Source organism: Salminus brasiliensis, chromosome 11 (genome assembly GCF_030463535.1).
Source record: "Salminus brasiliensis chromosome 11, fSalBra1.hap2, whole genome shotgun sequence".
Classification (NCBI taxonomy): Eukaryota; Metazoa; Chordata; class Actinopteri; order Characiformes; family Bryconidae; genus Salminus; species Salminus brasiliensis.
In genome coordinates this window covers 10,101,770-10,117,331 of record NC_132888.1, presented here as the reverse complement: position 1 = coordinate 10,117,331, position 15,562 = coordinate 10,101,770, and the positions used below count along the sequence as shown (strand labels likewise).

Genomic DNA, 15,562 nt, shown 5'->3' with positions numbered 1-15,562 from the left:
CCACCTTGATCCTTTGGTGTGAGGTGGCCAAGACAGCTGCAGTATTTTTCTCATCTTGACATTATGATCAAATCCACTGTGTTTAATGTTGTCAAGTTTTTAGTGTTGGCTCATGCAAATTATGACGTGCAACTAACAGTTGGTGAGCTCCCTCCAGCACCAAACAGGAAGCAGCAAAGTTCATTCTGTGGCTTTTTTTTTTAAACCCTGCACTCACACCCTGCCCGTTAATATTATTTGCAGTATCGTGTGCAAGTAATGACAAATTGTCTTTAGATATGAAAGAGTGGCAGATTTTGAGTCTTCTAGTGTATGATTAGCATAACTTTACTGCGGTTCTGAAGACAATAATTAGCTGGATCAGGTGCGATGGATTGGGGTCGCATCTAAAGTCTTTCTCTCTCTCTCTCTCTTTCTCTCTCTCTCTCTCTCTCTCTCTCTGTCTTTGGTGGATGAAGTTCTATAAACAAAGGAACTGAGGATCAATGCTTCACTTAAAGTCTTTTACTTTTGAGCTGTGACCTCTTCAGCGCTTTTCTCTCACAGCTCTGTTACTTTTCTCCTTTCTTCTTTTAAACCTTTCTTTTCATTTCTCTTTTATTCTTTCATTATAAGACTTTCTCTCCCTTTCACTTCTGTGTACCGTACCGAACACCCTTCTACAAAGGTGTGACAGAGAATTGCACTTTGTCACAGCCTTAAATGCTGTGAACACTAGGTGTATCTGGTTGGCACTGATTACCCCTAGGATTTTTGGGGATTGGCTTTCCTTTGGGTAACAGTGCCTCACTGCAGTCGCCCGCTGGTAGGCAGCTGCAGACACTGACCTCTTACAGGTAGTTTATCCGTTACTACCTGCGTGAGGTTATTAGCATCATTAGCTGCAGATGACCAGTGTTGCATATATTTCTCTGAATCAGGTTCACCCAAAGCTTTACTCCACTCAGGTCTCTAACTGATGGAGATTTGTCTACTGTGTTCATTATGTGAAGTCTGTCTCTTAAACAGTTCTGTACATTTTACAGATCTGCAGCGTTTACATACCTGTATTGTCACTAATTTTGCATCCAACTTCATCCCCTTTGCATATAATAATTCTCATAAATCTCCTGCCATCTCTCTCTCTGTCTTAAGCACATTGACCAATGGTTATGCGGAAGCTTAAAGCTGATTAAATATGTATACAAAAAATTCAGTTGAATGTAGAAGCAAACCCTGACGTAAAATCAATCCCCAGACATATTACACAATCCAGAGTTCCAGCCTGACATGTTTTTAGATCCCGAAACAATCACGTTCCGGAAAAAGAGAACATCACTTGTAGTTTCAGTAAATATGAGAATAAAAGTTATGAAGTGTCACCACTGTCTTAAAACATGCAAACAGTGGTTATAATAATAAAAAAAATAACACAGGATTCTTGATCTGATCTGGTCTGGTCTGATCAGTTCCTGTCTGTTGACTCTCCACACAGAGTTATTGCATAAGTCATATTCCAGAACTGTGCCAATGGTTCTGGCTGCAGAACCCGAGGTCCAGAGAGTGGAGATGGATCTGGAACCAGCTTATCCCCCATTGTGTTTTTTATTGAATTGAACAGGCAGGTTGCAGTACAGGCTGTAATATTGTCAGAATATGCTTATGGAAATGATTGAAAAAGTTTTTTGGAAGGGTAACCTAACTAGATGAAGCTGCGCAGCAGAGTGCAACTACTGCTCTGTTTAAGGTAGAACTGAAATAAATAATGAAAAATGAGGGTGAGAAAGTGAGTCAGCTATTACACATAGGTGACATCATTTGAACATAGGAGGCCTTCAGAAACCAAATGGCTGTTACAGAGAGCTTGTTACAGTGTTTTATTATAGACCTCTTTACCCAGCTGTATTTGGTGTAACCACAGCAGCAGCAGTGACACGCCATAGGGTGGCACTGCAGCAATCTGATTCACCCTGTTTAACAACCCACAGTGGATCCCTCTCGCTGTTGTCACATCCATCTTTATTTTTAAAGACTGTATTATAATATGAATCTAATGTATATTAAGTAATGCTATTACTATAATTATTATTATTTATCTATTGTTATTTATATGTTTTAATTATTATTAAATAGGTTCACTGTGCATTCATCTACAAGTTGCAGCTATTGTTGACACAGATGTGCAAATGCACACACAGCTTGTCTAGTACCTGTAGATAAGTATTGCAAATAGAATAGGACTCTCTGGAGCTAATAAACACAAACCCATTGGCACTATGCCCAATGCCAGGCGTGGGCTAGAGGGGTATAAAGACCTGACCTTACTAATGCTCTTGTCACTGAATGCAACCAAGTCCTCACAGCAATGCGTCAAAATCTAAAAGACAGTTACTCCAACAAAAGAAGGAGACACTTTTTAATACTCTTGATTTTGTATGTATAAATTAAAATTCCAGCATCAAAGAGATAATAAAATTATTTGGATTTTGGCAACTGCATTCGGCTGTAACGTGTCAAACAGAAATGAAAAAGAGGCTTTCTAAAAATAGGCAAGGATCACTTCTGGAAGGCAAAAGAGAATGAACAGAGAAAAGGAATACATCCAAATGGTCAAGGCACACTCATAGTCACATTAACAGGCAGTGGGTCGAAATCCAAGGCAAAACATACAGGAAACAAGTCCAAAGGGCAAGGCCAAAACAAGCTTGAAAATACAAAGGCAAGAATCATTAACGGGCTAAACAGTCAGAAAATAACGTTTAGTAGTTCACCAAAACAGGGATACAATACTTCACAACTAGCCTAGAGGTCCTCGGCAGAGTCGTGACACCGGTCATTCTGCATTCTGGGCCATCGGGGGGCAGTGGTGGCTCAGCGGATAGAGCACCAGCATATTGATAACAGGGTTGTGGGTTCGATTCCCGGGCTTGGCAAGCTGCCAATATATATATATATATATGGGCCCTTGAGCAAGACCCTTTACCCTCTAAAAGCAGTAATGTGCAGGATGTGGTCCATGTTTGAGCTACATCAGTGCTACAGTAGGTCTTGCTGTTTAAGTATTAAGTTCTTCAAAGGCAGAGTAAAAACCAAAGTCGCTGCACAGCAAGTCACTTCCTCTGTGATCTCACCTCTTCAGTCAACAGTGTTCGCACATTCTTTAACATTTAATTTGAAGTTGTCACATCAGAATTAAACACAACAGGCCACATATTTTATTCTCCACAATGTTTCTAAATCCTCAGTTATAGATTCTTGCAGCATCTCAATCTTTGAATTACCACACAAACATTGAATATTCCACTGAATGTTTTCACATTTATTTTAATATAAGGGAACAAAGGGAAATGCTCTCAGATGGATTTGACAGTTCGGACACAAAGCACACACACAGGCTGCGTCCAAAAACCCCAAAAGTTACTGCTTTTTCCTACCGACCCTCCTCCTCTCCTCTGTGACCTGGAAACTGATTTTGCGGCGTCATCTTGCCGCCTGTCTAAATACTGGAGGAGGCAAAAGAAGCCCCTTAATATATATATATATATATATATATATATATATATATATATATATATATATATATATATATATATATTTATATATATATATATATATATATATATATATATATATATATATATATATATATATATATATATCAATATAGACATTGGATAAGGTTTGTTGAATTCAAATGTAGTGTGAGTTAGCAGAGGTCACAGTTTCAGTAAGTAAGGAAGTGCAGAGTCCAGTGGGGGTGTGGCCATGGGGCGATAGTGAGACCAGTGAGATCTGTTCAGCTGCTTAATTGTTTGAGGGTAGAAGCAGTCTTTTAACTGGCTGGTTCTGCTCTTCATGCTTCTGTACCTCCTGTCGCTGGGCAGCTGTGAGAACAGGCAGTGGCTTGGGTGGATGGAGTCCTTAATAATCCTCCTAGGCTTTCTCAGACTGCGGCCGGTGTATAAACCCAGAAGGGTTGAAAGCTGAATGGTGCAGTTCCCTTACCAGGTGATAATACAGCCCCTCAGTGCAGGTGTAGAACGTCCGGAGTAACGGGGTTCCTTCCCAGCCATCTGAGGTAGAAGAGGCCTTCTTCGCCGTTCGTGTGGTGTGCTCTGTCCATGTAAGTTCCTCTGAGATGTGAACATCCAGGAACTTGAAGCTGCTGACCCAGCGTGACCCAACAGTGTGATTTGCCTAAAACATGCAGTTTAGCTCATCTGGAAGCCACAGAGCATTCATTTAAAGCACAAGAGCAAAAACATGAATGCAGGACTTAGAAAAGTTTCCAAAAGGTAATGCAGTCAGACTACTGTGTCACACACATTCACATACACCATCAAACATACACAAACAATTGTGTCTGGATAAGACACTGTATGTAACATATATTGTGAAATACTAGGGTGACCATATTTTGATCTGCTGTCCTAATTACCTAATTGATGTCAGTCAGCCCTCCAAGGTTCTGTGAAACATTCATCGAAAGCATCCTCATGAAAAACATCATAGCCTGGATTGGGAATAGCATCAAGAAGGATAGGTGAGCTTTCCAGAGGGGGGGGGGGGCAATCAGTTGAGCACATCACCAAGCTCCCTGACCTGCCGACCATCTATAGCTTGCCATGCTGGACCAAGACCAGGAATATAAGCAAGGGTTTCCTCGTTGCACATCTCTTATGAAAATCAACTGTGTGTCTCTTTCTGATGGTAGATGCTGTACTTTGACAGCTGTGCAAGAGCTACCTGTAGATCCCATGATGTGACCTCTTTATGCATTTTGTGGTCCACTGTTGGACTGAATTTGCTAGGACGGCCTGACCTGGCCATGTTGGCCAGTTTCTTCACCTGTAAATTATTATGCGGACAGTGAACCGACTGATTTCGAATTGTTCTGAAATTTTTTTAATACCCTTCCTGAACTTGTCTGTATCTACAGACATCTTTTTGAAGGCCTCAGAGAGTTCTTTGGATCTCATCATGGTAATAACACTTTCTTTACCAATCAGTTTAAACAAGACAGGCTATCCTAACATGGGATGTCATAATATTTTTACATGGCTTTATATGACCAAATCATATACATTTCAACTAGTGTGCCTTAATAAGAAACAAAAAGTATTTTATATATATTATTCTATAAAAATATATTGAAAAATAAATAAATACAAAATGTGTCTGAGGAGGTAAAAAAGCAAGGAAAGAGTCTCTCTTATCATCCTTTCCATAACAATATTGTTCCATAAAATCTTCCTTTGTTATGGTTTTCTCTCTGTTTAAACCTTCGTTATGTGGCTGTTTAGGGGACAGTTCATGAAAGGATGTCTGTGACAGGACAGTTGTCTGTCAGAAACAGCAGTCTGATCTGACCAAGAAAAGAAAATGAAAGTTAACTGTCCAAACTCCACAACTACTCTGGACACAATGTATTAATGAAACTTTTTGGGCATGTTACTTTAATTCAGTTCTACATTCATTTGCCCAATGAAAGATAAAATGGAAAAGTCTATTGTGTGGAAACTGAATAAAAAGAAAGAGGAAGTGGTGATGACTGAAATAAAGACATCACGTTGACTCTGAAAAGGGAACAGAGCACTGTAGGACAGCGGTTAACTCCTGAAGATCAAGGTCACTATCATTTACTGTGAAACAAAAGTAAGTAACTTATTATCATCATACTGGTGTTTTTTTCTCTTTCTGAATAGAAAAGTAAATTAAAATGCTTTTATGTCTCTGCATGTTTACGACCTATTTTTAAATTTCATTAAAAATAATATTATATAGACACAATCTGTCTGCTGTTCCACTGAAATGCTATTATTTATCTTTCCAGGTCCATAACTAAGACAAGATGTCATTTTTCTGGTGGTGTTTGTGCATCTGCTGCCTTTGGCTCAAAGGTAGGTAAAGGAAAATGTGTATGCTAAATGTTTATGGGGATCTAGTCATACTATTATTATTATTATTATTATTATTATTATTATTGCAACTTCTCAATTAACATTAACCTTAAAAATGAGAAAATTATAGCAAATCATTTGAATCATAACTCTGGTTGCCTTTCACAGGCCCTACTGTAATTTACTAATATTCTAAGACTTTGCTTCTGTCATGTGTGCCTGTCAGACAACAATAGTACAGTCCATTAAATTACATTTAATCATTTATACATATAATCACTTCCATAAACACCTTTGTGAGACTGGCTGTAACTTCAGTTCAGTTTAAGTTCTGTGTGTTATAATGTTCAAAACAAAGTCTTTTTTCACTTCTTGTAATAATATGCTTTATGAGGAAAGAGGTGTAGCAGTTGACTTCTTCATCACCATACCTGATTCTTTGGTATTGCGGCACAGAAGTGGGAGCAGTGGAAAGGATTTCCCATTACTCCCACAAATACCTGCCACTTATTTCTTTGCAACAGAACAGCAAAGAAATAAGTCATACATTTTCATTAACAGGACATTAACCGTCATTAATGGCAGGTTTCAACAGATCAGTAGGTTACAAAGAAATAAATAAAATAATAGATCAAAACAGATTCAGTAAAAAGATGTTTTTGGAAATGTTGCCATGGTATCATAAAGACCCATGTTTTTAATACAGATTGCTCTCACTTACACAAGTCTATTACAGATGTGTTTTTTACTGAACCGAAAGTGGTTCGTTTTACTAATTACTGATTACTGTGACAACACCGGTTGTAAAAAGCGCTGTATAAATAAATTTGATTGGATTTGATTTGATTCCTCTGTGGCATCCCCCAAAGAACCATTTAAAGCACCTTTATGTTTATGTAAATCTGCAGATAAGACAATTACAGTCGTTATTTTTTCTGGATCTAGCATGCATATCTGGATCTATTACAGCTAATTAAAGCTATATTTCATACATGAGACTAAAGGCACCTGGTGATTACTGGCTTGCCTTGTCACAGTCACACATTCACACAAACACACATGGAAACAATGAACAACTTACCTCTTTTTTTTTGCATTTTTTTGTCATTTCAGCATGTGCCAGTGACTCATGGAATATAGGGCTGTCTCCCTCAGTAGTTGGCCTGGAAGGCTCGTGTTTGGACATTTCTTGCCAGTACAGCTACCCTGGTTCAACTAAGATGTCCTCTGTCCACAAAGGGATCTGGTTCACAGATTCTAATGAGAAAGTCTACCACTCAGAGGTGTCCCAGATCAGCACTGCATTCCAGCACCGTACTAGCGTGGGTGACTTAAAACAGAGAAACTGCTCACTCAAAATCAATCCTTTAAGGCATGGTGATAAAGGGCCCTTCATCTTCCGAATTGAGATAGATGGCTTCGACAAATACTCCTTCCTAAATCATAAAGTCTCTGTAACAGTGAAAGGTGGGTGCATTTATTTTTGATCCTGAGTGTTAACATATCGTCACTGTCATGCAAAAATCTCCTGTATAAAACCTTCTTAACTTTCAATGGAAGTCAGTGTAAAGTCCTTTTGGAGCATTTTTTGTTGGCCCATTCATTATAAAATGTATGACACAATGTAAAGATTACTGCCAGATTCTACAATCTGTCTATCAAAATGTATAAATATCAAAAGGTGAGACACAAGATTTACAAATTTAAAACCAAAGATGTGTAAAGTAGCAGCAATAAAAAGTTTCAGATAAAGAAAAAATGGAGACAAATGTGAGACAGTAGTTGTAGCTTTCAGTTTATAAGTATTTTGTGTTACTGATTTGTTTGTATTAGTGACTTTATTTTTACATGCTCTGGTGTCAAAAAATCCTTGACCTGACTCTACTCATACCCAGCAGGCTAATTACGAGTGGCTCTTTATGTTGAAGGGTGGGACTTTATTCATAATTAGACACCACATTAAGCCTTTTGAGAATTCCCACTCATACGTCTGGTCTCCTCATTTATAACTTCTCTTCTTAGTTTACACTGAGCCCGTGTCCATATGGGACAGAGTGCAAATGTGTGGCTGTAACAGTTTTATCCACCCACTCCGTCCATGTGACAGACAGCTGCTCAGTCTGTATGTTTTCACTGCAGCTCTGTATCCAGATTGGGGGGATTATTACTGTACAAAGTAACAGCAGCAGTAAAACTGTACAGTTCATGTGTGTCCTGAACGGTTCCTAGTTAGTTTTTTAAAAAAAACATGCATGATAAGGCCACCAATTAATCTACTATAAAAGTAGTTGCCAACAAATTCAGTCATTGATTTTAGTCGACTATTAGTTGTTGTTATAGTGCATGATTTTGCCAGGTGTTATCAACAACATTTCTTTCATGCAATTTTAGATTCTCCAGATCCACCTATAATTTCTGTGGACGAAGAAATGAAGTCAGGAAAAAAAGTGACCGTTACCTGTTTTATTTTCCACTCCTGTCCTTCCGATCCTCCCCGTCTCACCTGGAATCACCAAGGGACAATTAGCACCCAATCAGAGAAGGAACACAATGATCAGTGGAAGTTAATATCATTTCTTAGCTTTACCCCCACCAAACTGGACCACAACAAGATCCTCAAATGCACAGCGGAGTTTACAGGAGGGAAGAAAGTGAGCAGCATCAAAACTCTCAATGTCAGATGTAAGTCAAAAGTGCATCCTTTAAACTATAGCTGTCTTTACACTGTAAAAAGCAATGTTGCTGTGACTCTGGTTGCTGGAGTTTGGTCTGCATATGTATCATAGTCTGTCAAATCCACCACACACTGGGCATCTCAGCAACAGAGCATTATAAAATATTTTACCAACAAAACCATAAACATATGTTGGGCACATCTGCCCAATATGGCAGTTGGCATGAAACAGTTGCAGTGTTGAGGGGAGGCCTATTGAGGGTTCTGTCCAATAAATACTCACCACCTCTAAGTTAGGCTCGCAGATGTTTGGCAGTTTTCAGTTCTTTAGATAAAACCACCATGTGAAAATAGTAACGCTTTATTTCCAGGAACACAAAGGGTGTTCTCTGTTGCTTTATAAAGCCTTAATTAGACATTTGTAAATCCCTCATTCACTATGCACTAAGCTTTATTCAGTATGATCTTTATTAGTACATTATTAGAGATCTGCACAATATATGCACAACAAACACTTTGCTACCACCCTGTTATGCATATTTTTTAATTCTGTTTAGTCTCTAATTACTGATGACTACAACCTATAGCACCTTAAATGTCCATTACACAACAAACAAGCCAGACAGATGCTAGTCTCAACCCTTTATTAGCAACCAATGCTGATAAATTGAGATATTATGTTTTAAGAATGATGATTATAGTTTTCAAGCATACTATCATGAATAGACACTGAATTTGCGATGCAAACTAACTGATTAAACACTTAGTACTTAATATTTAGTTAATTTAGTGATGGGCTTAAGCTCACATTTAAATATGGAAACGTTGTGATGGAAATCTGCTGTCAGTCACACCATAATAACATGTGCATTTAAGACATAATTAATGCTCAATCATTTGCATAACAGGGTGGTAACCAAGAACTTATTGTGGATTATTACAACTAATAATGCAATTATTATTGATGTTTATGGGACAGATCTCTAATAATGTGCGAATAGAGGCCACAGTGAATAACAAAATGCATAGTTAATAAATCTAGAATTTTAAACCTCTCATTTGCATTCCTGAAATGTTGCTGGATATTTTTCTATTTAGGTATCATAGTAAAGCAGGCATCCTGTATCAACTTGTAGGTTGATTTAGTGTCTTTGAAAGTGCATGTCTAATGCCAACTGATGACGTACATTATTATAGTGACTAATGATGTGCCCTGTGTTCCCTATAGATCCCCCAGTCAATGTTGAGGTGATCTCCAGATCTACAGTAGAAGAGGGGAGCTCTGTGGAACTGACCTGCTCCAGTAACAGCAACCCTGTTGCCCAAGCCTACCAGTGGCTGACAAAGAATGGGTCGGTACTATCAGAAGGACGCAACTACACAATAAAGAGTGTGAGCAGACACTTTGAGTCTCTTTACTGCACAGCTGCTAACACAGAGGGACGAGCCAGCTCCAGTCTAATACAGCTCAATGTAGTATGTGAGTAAACCGTCACTGATTTAAAATATATTCCTGTTATTACCTGCTCACCAAATATTACATTTATTAACCTCTTAAAAAATCCTATTTTGTAGTGGACTGAAGTTACTGAATAATACACCTTGTAACCTTGTGTAATAAGCATTGGAGTATTAGGGGTTAAAGACATTTAATCCTGTACACAGTGAGCTGTCAGCTTATACATCACACTTATCTTATAGCTACACTCATTCACCATTTTATCAGAAACACCTACCATGGGGCTCCGAGTGGCTCAGTGGGTCTAATGCAAAGGGTGAGCTACTAACAGGTGAGATAATTGGCAGCACCAAATGTGGAAGAAAAAGGGAAAAATCCCAAACCCAAACAAAAAAAAACCAAAAACATGTAGATTAATTTTGTATGTTTCTAAATACTGACTGTAGCCCTTCATCTCACTACTTCATAAATCAAAGGACAAACATCATTTGGGTAGTGAACACTTTTTTTTAATACTTTTAATTTGTGGTTTTAAAATACTTTATACACTCTGTCAGGACCCTAGGTTCTAGTCATAACAGACTAACAGAAACAGACTGCAGTATATGATAAAGCATGATCCAGTATAAATTTATTGTTCATTATGGGAGGAAATGTAACTTTATAGGTGAGCAAACGAACAAAATAACAAACAAAACATCTAACAGCAAACAAAAATCCACTAAATGTGGACTTCCAACTTCCTTTTAAACAACAGGAGAAGAGCGTGCTTACCACCTATTTTTCCCCAAAAGTTTGGGGCGTGTGATAGATTTATATGTTTCAAGCGTAACAAAGCTATCAAGCTAACACATTGCCGGGTTGGACTGAACAGGAGGAGGAGCCCCAAATGTTGTACCATGTTGGCCAGTAACAGGACTGCACACTGCCAACAAGAAAAACACACAAAATACAGCAGCAGCAGCAGCAGCAGCAGCAGACACAAATAATGAATATTACCAGCATAAAAGCAACTTCCTTACAGGAGAAAAAAACATGTAAATAAAAAAAACATTTCACATGGTGGAAAAAAATTCACAATAAAAATGTGTGATTACACAAAAACATTCATAGGCATGATTTACATGGGTTACGTACAATTAACTTATTGATGTAACCATTTTTTTATTTGATACAAACGCTGACATGTGGTACAGAACCATGCAACTCTATATCTTGCAGCATGGGAACACTTTTCTGCTTAGGGGAGGTCAGGTCAATGTTCTCATGTGGGCCTTTCTTTTACACAAGGGGGTGCCAAAAATTCTACTGCAGGTTTAAAATTGGAACACCGCAGCTCAAGCGGCAGACATCATCTACACAGCTCCCCTGCCACGTCTCTCAGTGTACAGAGGGCAACATCCTAATTTTCTCACAATGAATGACGTATTGCAATAACGTATGTTCATTTTCATATGTAACGGAAGTATAAATGAGCCTTTACTGAGTCTATCTTCCATTATTACTTCATCAGTGGTCATTTTCTGACCACAAGATCTTCATTGGCTGATTATTTTGAATGGTGGACGTTCCTCAAAAGTCACACTGAGATGTTTAAAACCCCTAACAACTCTGCTGTGTCTAATGCATTTGTACCAGCACACCTACTGCCTGTAGGTGTCACTGCTGTTCTAAACATGTTACAAATGCTTTAGAAGAACCATTTTTGGCTCCTGGACCCCTTAACACTCCAAGGCTTATTACACATTAAGGTGTATTGTTGTTCAGTAACTACAGGGACCTCTTTACCAACTGGCTATTCTTTGGTAAGAGAAGCGGGTAATAACACTTTTGGCCCACCGGCGGGCTAATGACCTTTTTTAGATGTTAAAGAGGTTTAGAGGTTTGAGGGATGTGAAGAACTTCTAAATTGGTGAAGAACCTTTACATCAAGCAAAGGTTCTTTAAGTGTTTTTTATATGGCATCGCTCACAGAACACTTTGTAGCACATTTATTCCTTAAGTCTAGAACTGTACTAATATGGTGGCCATTGGGTGAAGATGCAATTTTAGGAGGTCCCAAGTCCATTTAGTAATTATTTTGTTTAATTAGTCCAATGAGTTAATAGGCTAAAATGACTAAATTATCAAAAATAAATGATCAATCATCCTTAATGTTTATTTGAAAAATAATAATGTTGACCTCAGATAAATAGTTAACTCAACAGAAGCATTTCTTTACACACTTCCAGAGTTAGAGTAGGTAAAATACTGAAGGGCATTACTTTGACAATGGCATCTCAAAACACCAGTAAAACTTAAAGTGTGTGCAGCAACACATTGGCTACAGTCATCCACTGTACAAATACACAATGCAGATATAGGCTATGTGGTGTGACAGATAACTTGGTCCATGGATGGTAGGTGTTGGATGATAAACTGCCAACTTGACATTACAGGCTGAATAATAACATTTTATTACATCTTTATTATTTTACATTTTTATTCTTTAATTCTGCCCAGATCCTCCTGATATCAAAGCTGGCTCCTCCTGTACATCTGAGTTCTCCACAGTGACGTGTTTGTGCATGGTAGATTCCAACCCCAGCAGCGACATCAAGTGGTGGGGTTCAGACCAGACCAAAGTGCTCCACAGCTCCAACACAGAGAAGCACGGCTCTCTTTCCGTTGTAACTCTACAGGGAGCGCTACACTCAGACACTGTGCACTGCTTTGCCAATAACAGCCAGGGGCATTCTACCATGACTTTACGAGTGCCTCACAGTGGTGAGACTGCAAATCGCACACTATAGTCTGAAATGCCCTAAAACGTCTTAAAGTAGAATGTCAAGTCCCAAGCACCCAGTTTGATAATGTTCAGCAGTTGTTATCCTTTTGCAGACAAGCTTATTTACACTGCAGTCGCTGTCTCAGTATTTCTTGGGATCGTCATTGGCCTCACAGTATGGATGGTGAAAAGAAGCTGGTAAGAATGTTTTCCTTAAGGAACTATAGTACTGTGCAGACAATTCAGGGATGTAGACACGCAATTCATCTCAGGAATTAGAGTGTTTTTGCAAGCAAGTAGTAAAGAGTAACAAACATCAACTAAGAAATAAGAACTTCTCCTTTGGAAGAACGTAGTAGAGATCCTGTCAGCTAGTGTGAAGAACTATGCCTGGTTCCAGATTTCTCCTGGACGCTCCCCGCCAGTGCATGGATTTCAATTCCATAACCAGCTCACCTGATTTAACACCATCAAGCACTGATTGACTAAACCAGGTGTTTGAATAATTGGATAACTATAAACAATACTAAACTCCCATGAGGAGAACTTTGAAGATGTTGTAATGAACACAGTGATGTCAAACCACAGCTTTTTGTGGTAATGTTATTTCTAAGATTAATATTAGTGTTTAAACAAAAACACCTGTTAATACTTAAATAATATTATAAATAATAATGATATTAGTTATGGTAAATAATCACTTACTGCCCATTTTATACGATTTTCAAGTCCAAGTTTTACATACTATGTACCATACTCTTCATTCATAAACGCTGTAAAAGGTGTAAAAGAGGCTGAAAACTGTTCTTCTTGTGTAAGTGTAAGCAGCAGAGCAGAGCAGCCTGTAACACACACGAAGACTGAAATGGACGTGACCAGGCCTGGCTCAGAAAGGTATTTGTGGAGTTACTGTTTATATTTTCTAATATTGTTATGCTTATGTTTTTTGATGCTCATAATAGCAAAGAAAAAAAAATAATAGCAAAGATGTTATACCACCAGTATTAAATGGGAATGCTACCAATTTCTTTTTTTTCATTTGCAGGAAATGTGATGCCTATTCAACCTACGATGAAGGTCAGCATGTGTACGGCAACATGGGGGTAAGAGCACCACATTGCTTTTTGCTTTTATGAAAATTATCAGTAATATTTTATAAAAATGTGCAAAGAATAACCTGACATTTGCAATAGTCAAGAGAAAATGTAACATGTGTTTGTCCCAAACTACTCTATGTTTCTAAAGTACATTTTAAAATAACCATTGATGTATAGAACTATGTATTTTATTACAAGCCAACCTTACTGTGTTTACAAACAAATGCATGTACCTTTCATGAGCATTCCACTCATAATAACACCTATTAAAGCTACCTGAGAAGGACTCATCAGAAAGAATACTATACTATACAAACTGCCATTATTTAGATTTGAGACGCAACCATTGAACCCCGTAACTTTCTGAATGTCTGTAAATGAACTGAGTCTGTTTGGATGCTTAATCAATCTCAACCATGGCAGAAACACTGGGCTTAAATGATTTGAGCTTTTATTGGGACTACACTACCTGGACCCCGTGTAGTGCAACAGGTATTCATAATTATTAGAATAGTATTAGAAATAGATGTATATATTAAAAGGTTCTGGTCTGGTCAGGAAGTTTGGTGTATCACATCATTAACTGTAATGTAATAAATCTATAATAACTTTTTCTACCCTTGCAGCTTGAAGATGACAACTATCCATACACATTTGAAGAACCTGATGATGACGCTACATATGCCAATGTATGAAATGCCACCATGTCATTTCCAATGAGATATGTCCAGCTATAGACCACTGAAGTTGTGCATGATTCTGTAGTGTGTGTTATGCCCATATTTGCACTGGATGTTTAATGGCAGAAATGAATGGGGTTTCAAACAATCGTCTCTGCCACCTTCAATAGTAAATACATATATTTTTAGACCACTGTACATATGTGATCTCTATACACCAGTTGCTGAATGGATTACACTGGTGGTTTATATTGTATACATTATCTAATCTTCAAAATAGCCTTTAAAGCTGTAATTTTAAAGTACCTGTAAAATAGGTGAATCAGTTGTGTACAGCAGCAAAACACCAAGCCTCAGAAAATTGTAGTTTCTTTTGGTGTAATGCCAAACATCTGAAGAGGATGGGTGAGAAATTTAAGAATATTAGGCCTCAAATGCATGTAATGCCATTGCAGCACATATATGCTATATTGTTCATGTATTTGATTTGGTTAACACATCATTTCTATTTTTATTAACATGATTCAATATAAAAATGGCATGGCAATATGGTGTGATGAGTTCGGTTGAAAAAGATCATTTATTTATTAGACAGTTTATCCTGTTTTTGTTGGAGTGTCTAGATTTTGGATAATTGCTGTGAGGATTTGATTGTATTTAGCAACAAGAGTGTTAGTAAAGTCAATATTTTGGATATTATCCACACTGTACAACTTAACTGCACTTGCACTTAACTGCAATGAAATAATTGAAATAATAAGTTAACATAACTTAAATACTAAAGAAATGTGGGATCACCCAAGCTGATTAGACCAAAAAACTCCAAAATGAATATTTGAGATATACACTCAGTCCAGTGTAAAATCAAAGTCTTTGGCATGTTTTGAGTTAACGTAAATTTATTCAACTGTGTTACATTGACTGAATGAACTTATCTGAGTTTTTGTACTTCCATTAAAAGATACAATTTTTTATTCCTTCCTCTGTTGCTTTTTTAAAGAATCAA

General features: G+C 37.7%; 1 protein-coding gene across 1 annotated transcript; it reads left to right on the top strand.

Moving 5' to 3' along the window:
• The first annotated feature begins 5,568 nt into the window (after positions 1-5,568).
• LOC140565608 (myelin-associated glycoprotein) lies at positions 5,569-15,530 on the top strand. Its single transcript, XM_072691623.1, has 10 exons — positions 5,569-5,634; positions 5,813-5,879; positions 6,993-7,346; positions 8,271-8,561; positions 9,782-10,033; positions 12,515-12,778; positions 12,893-12,977; positions 13,599-13,673; positions 13,825-13,882; positions 14,503-15,530. The coding sequence occupies exons 2-10, from the start codon at positions 5,831-5,833 to the stop codon at positions 14,569-14,571; spliced, it is 1,497 nt and encodes a 498-aa protein (XP_072547724.1). The 5' UTR covers positions 5,569-5,634; positions 5,813-5,830; the 3' UTR covers positions 14,572-15,530.
• Positions 15,531-15,562: the final 32 nt, after the last annotated feature.

Excerpts from the sequence above, each read along its gene's own strand:
- LOC140565608 (XM_072691623.1), top strand. The coding sequence starts at position 5,831 with ATGTCATTTTTCTGGTGGTGTTTGTGCATCTGCTGCCTTTGGCTCAAA. Across the intron at positions 7,347-8,270 it reads AGTCTCTGTAACAGTGAAAG|ATTCTCCAGATCCACCTATA; the intron begins GTGGGTGCATTT and ends ATGCAATTTTAG. Across the intron at positions 10,034-12,514 it reads AATACAGCTCAATGTAGTAT|ATCCTCCTGATATCAAAGCT; the intron begins GTGAGTAAACCG and ends AATTCTGCCCAG.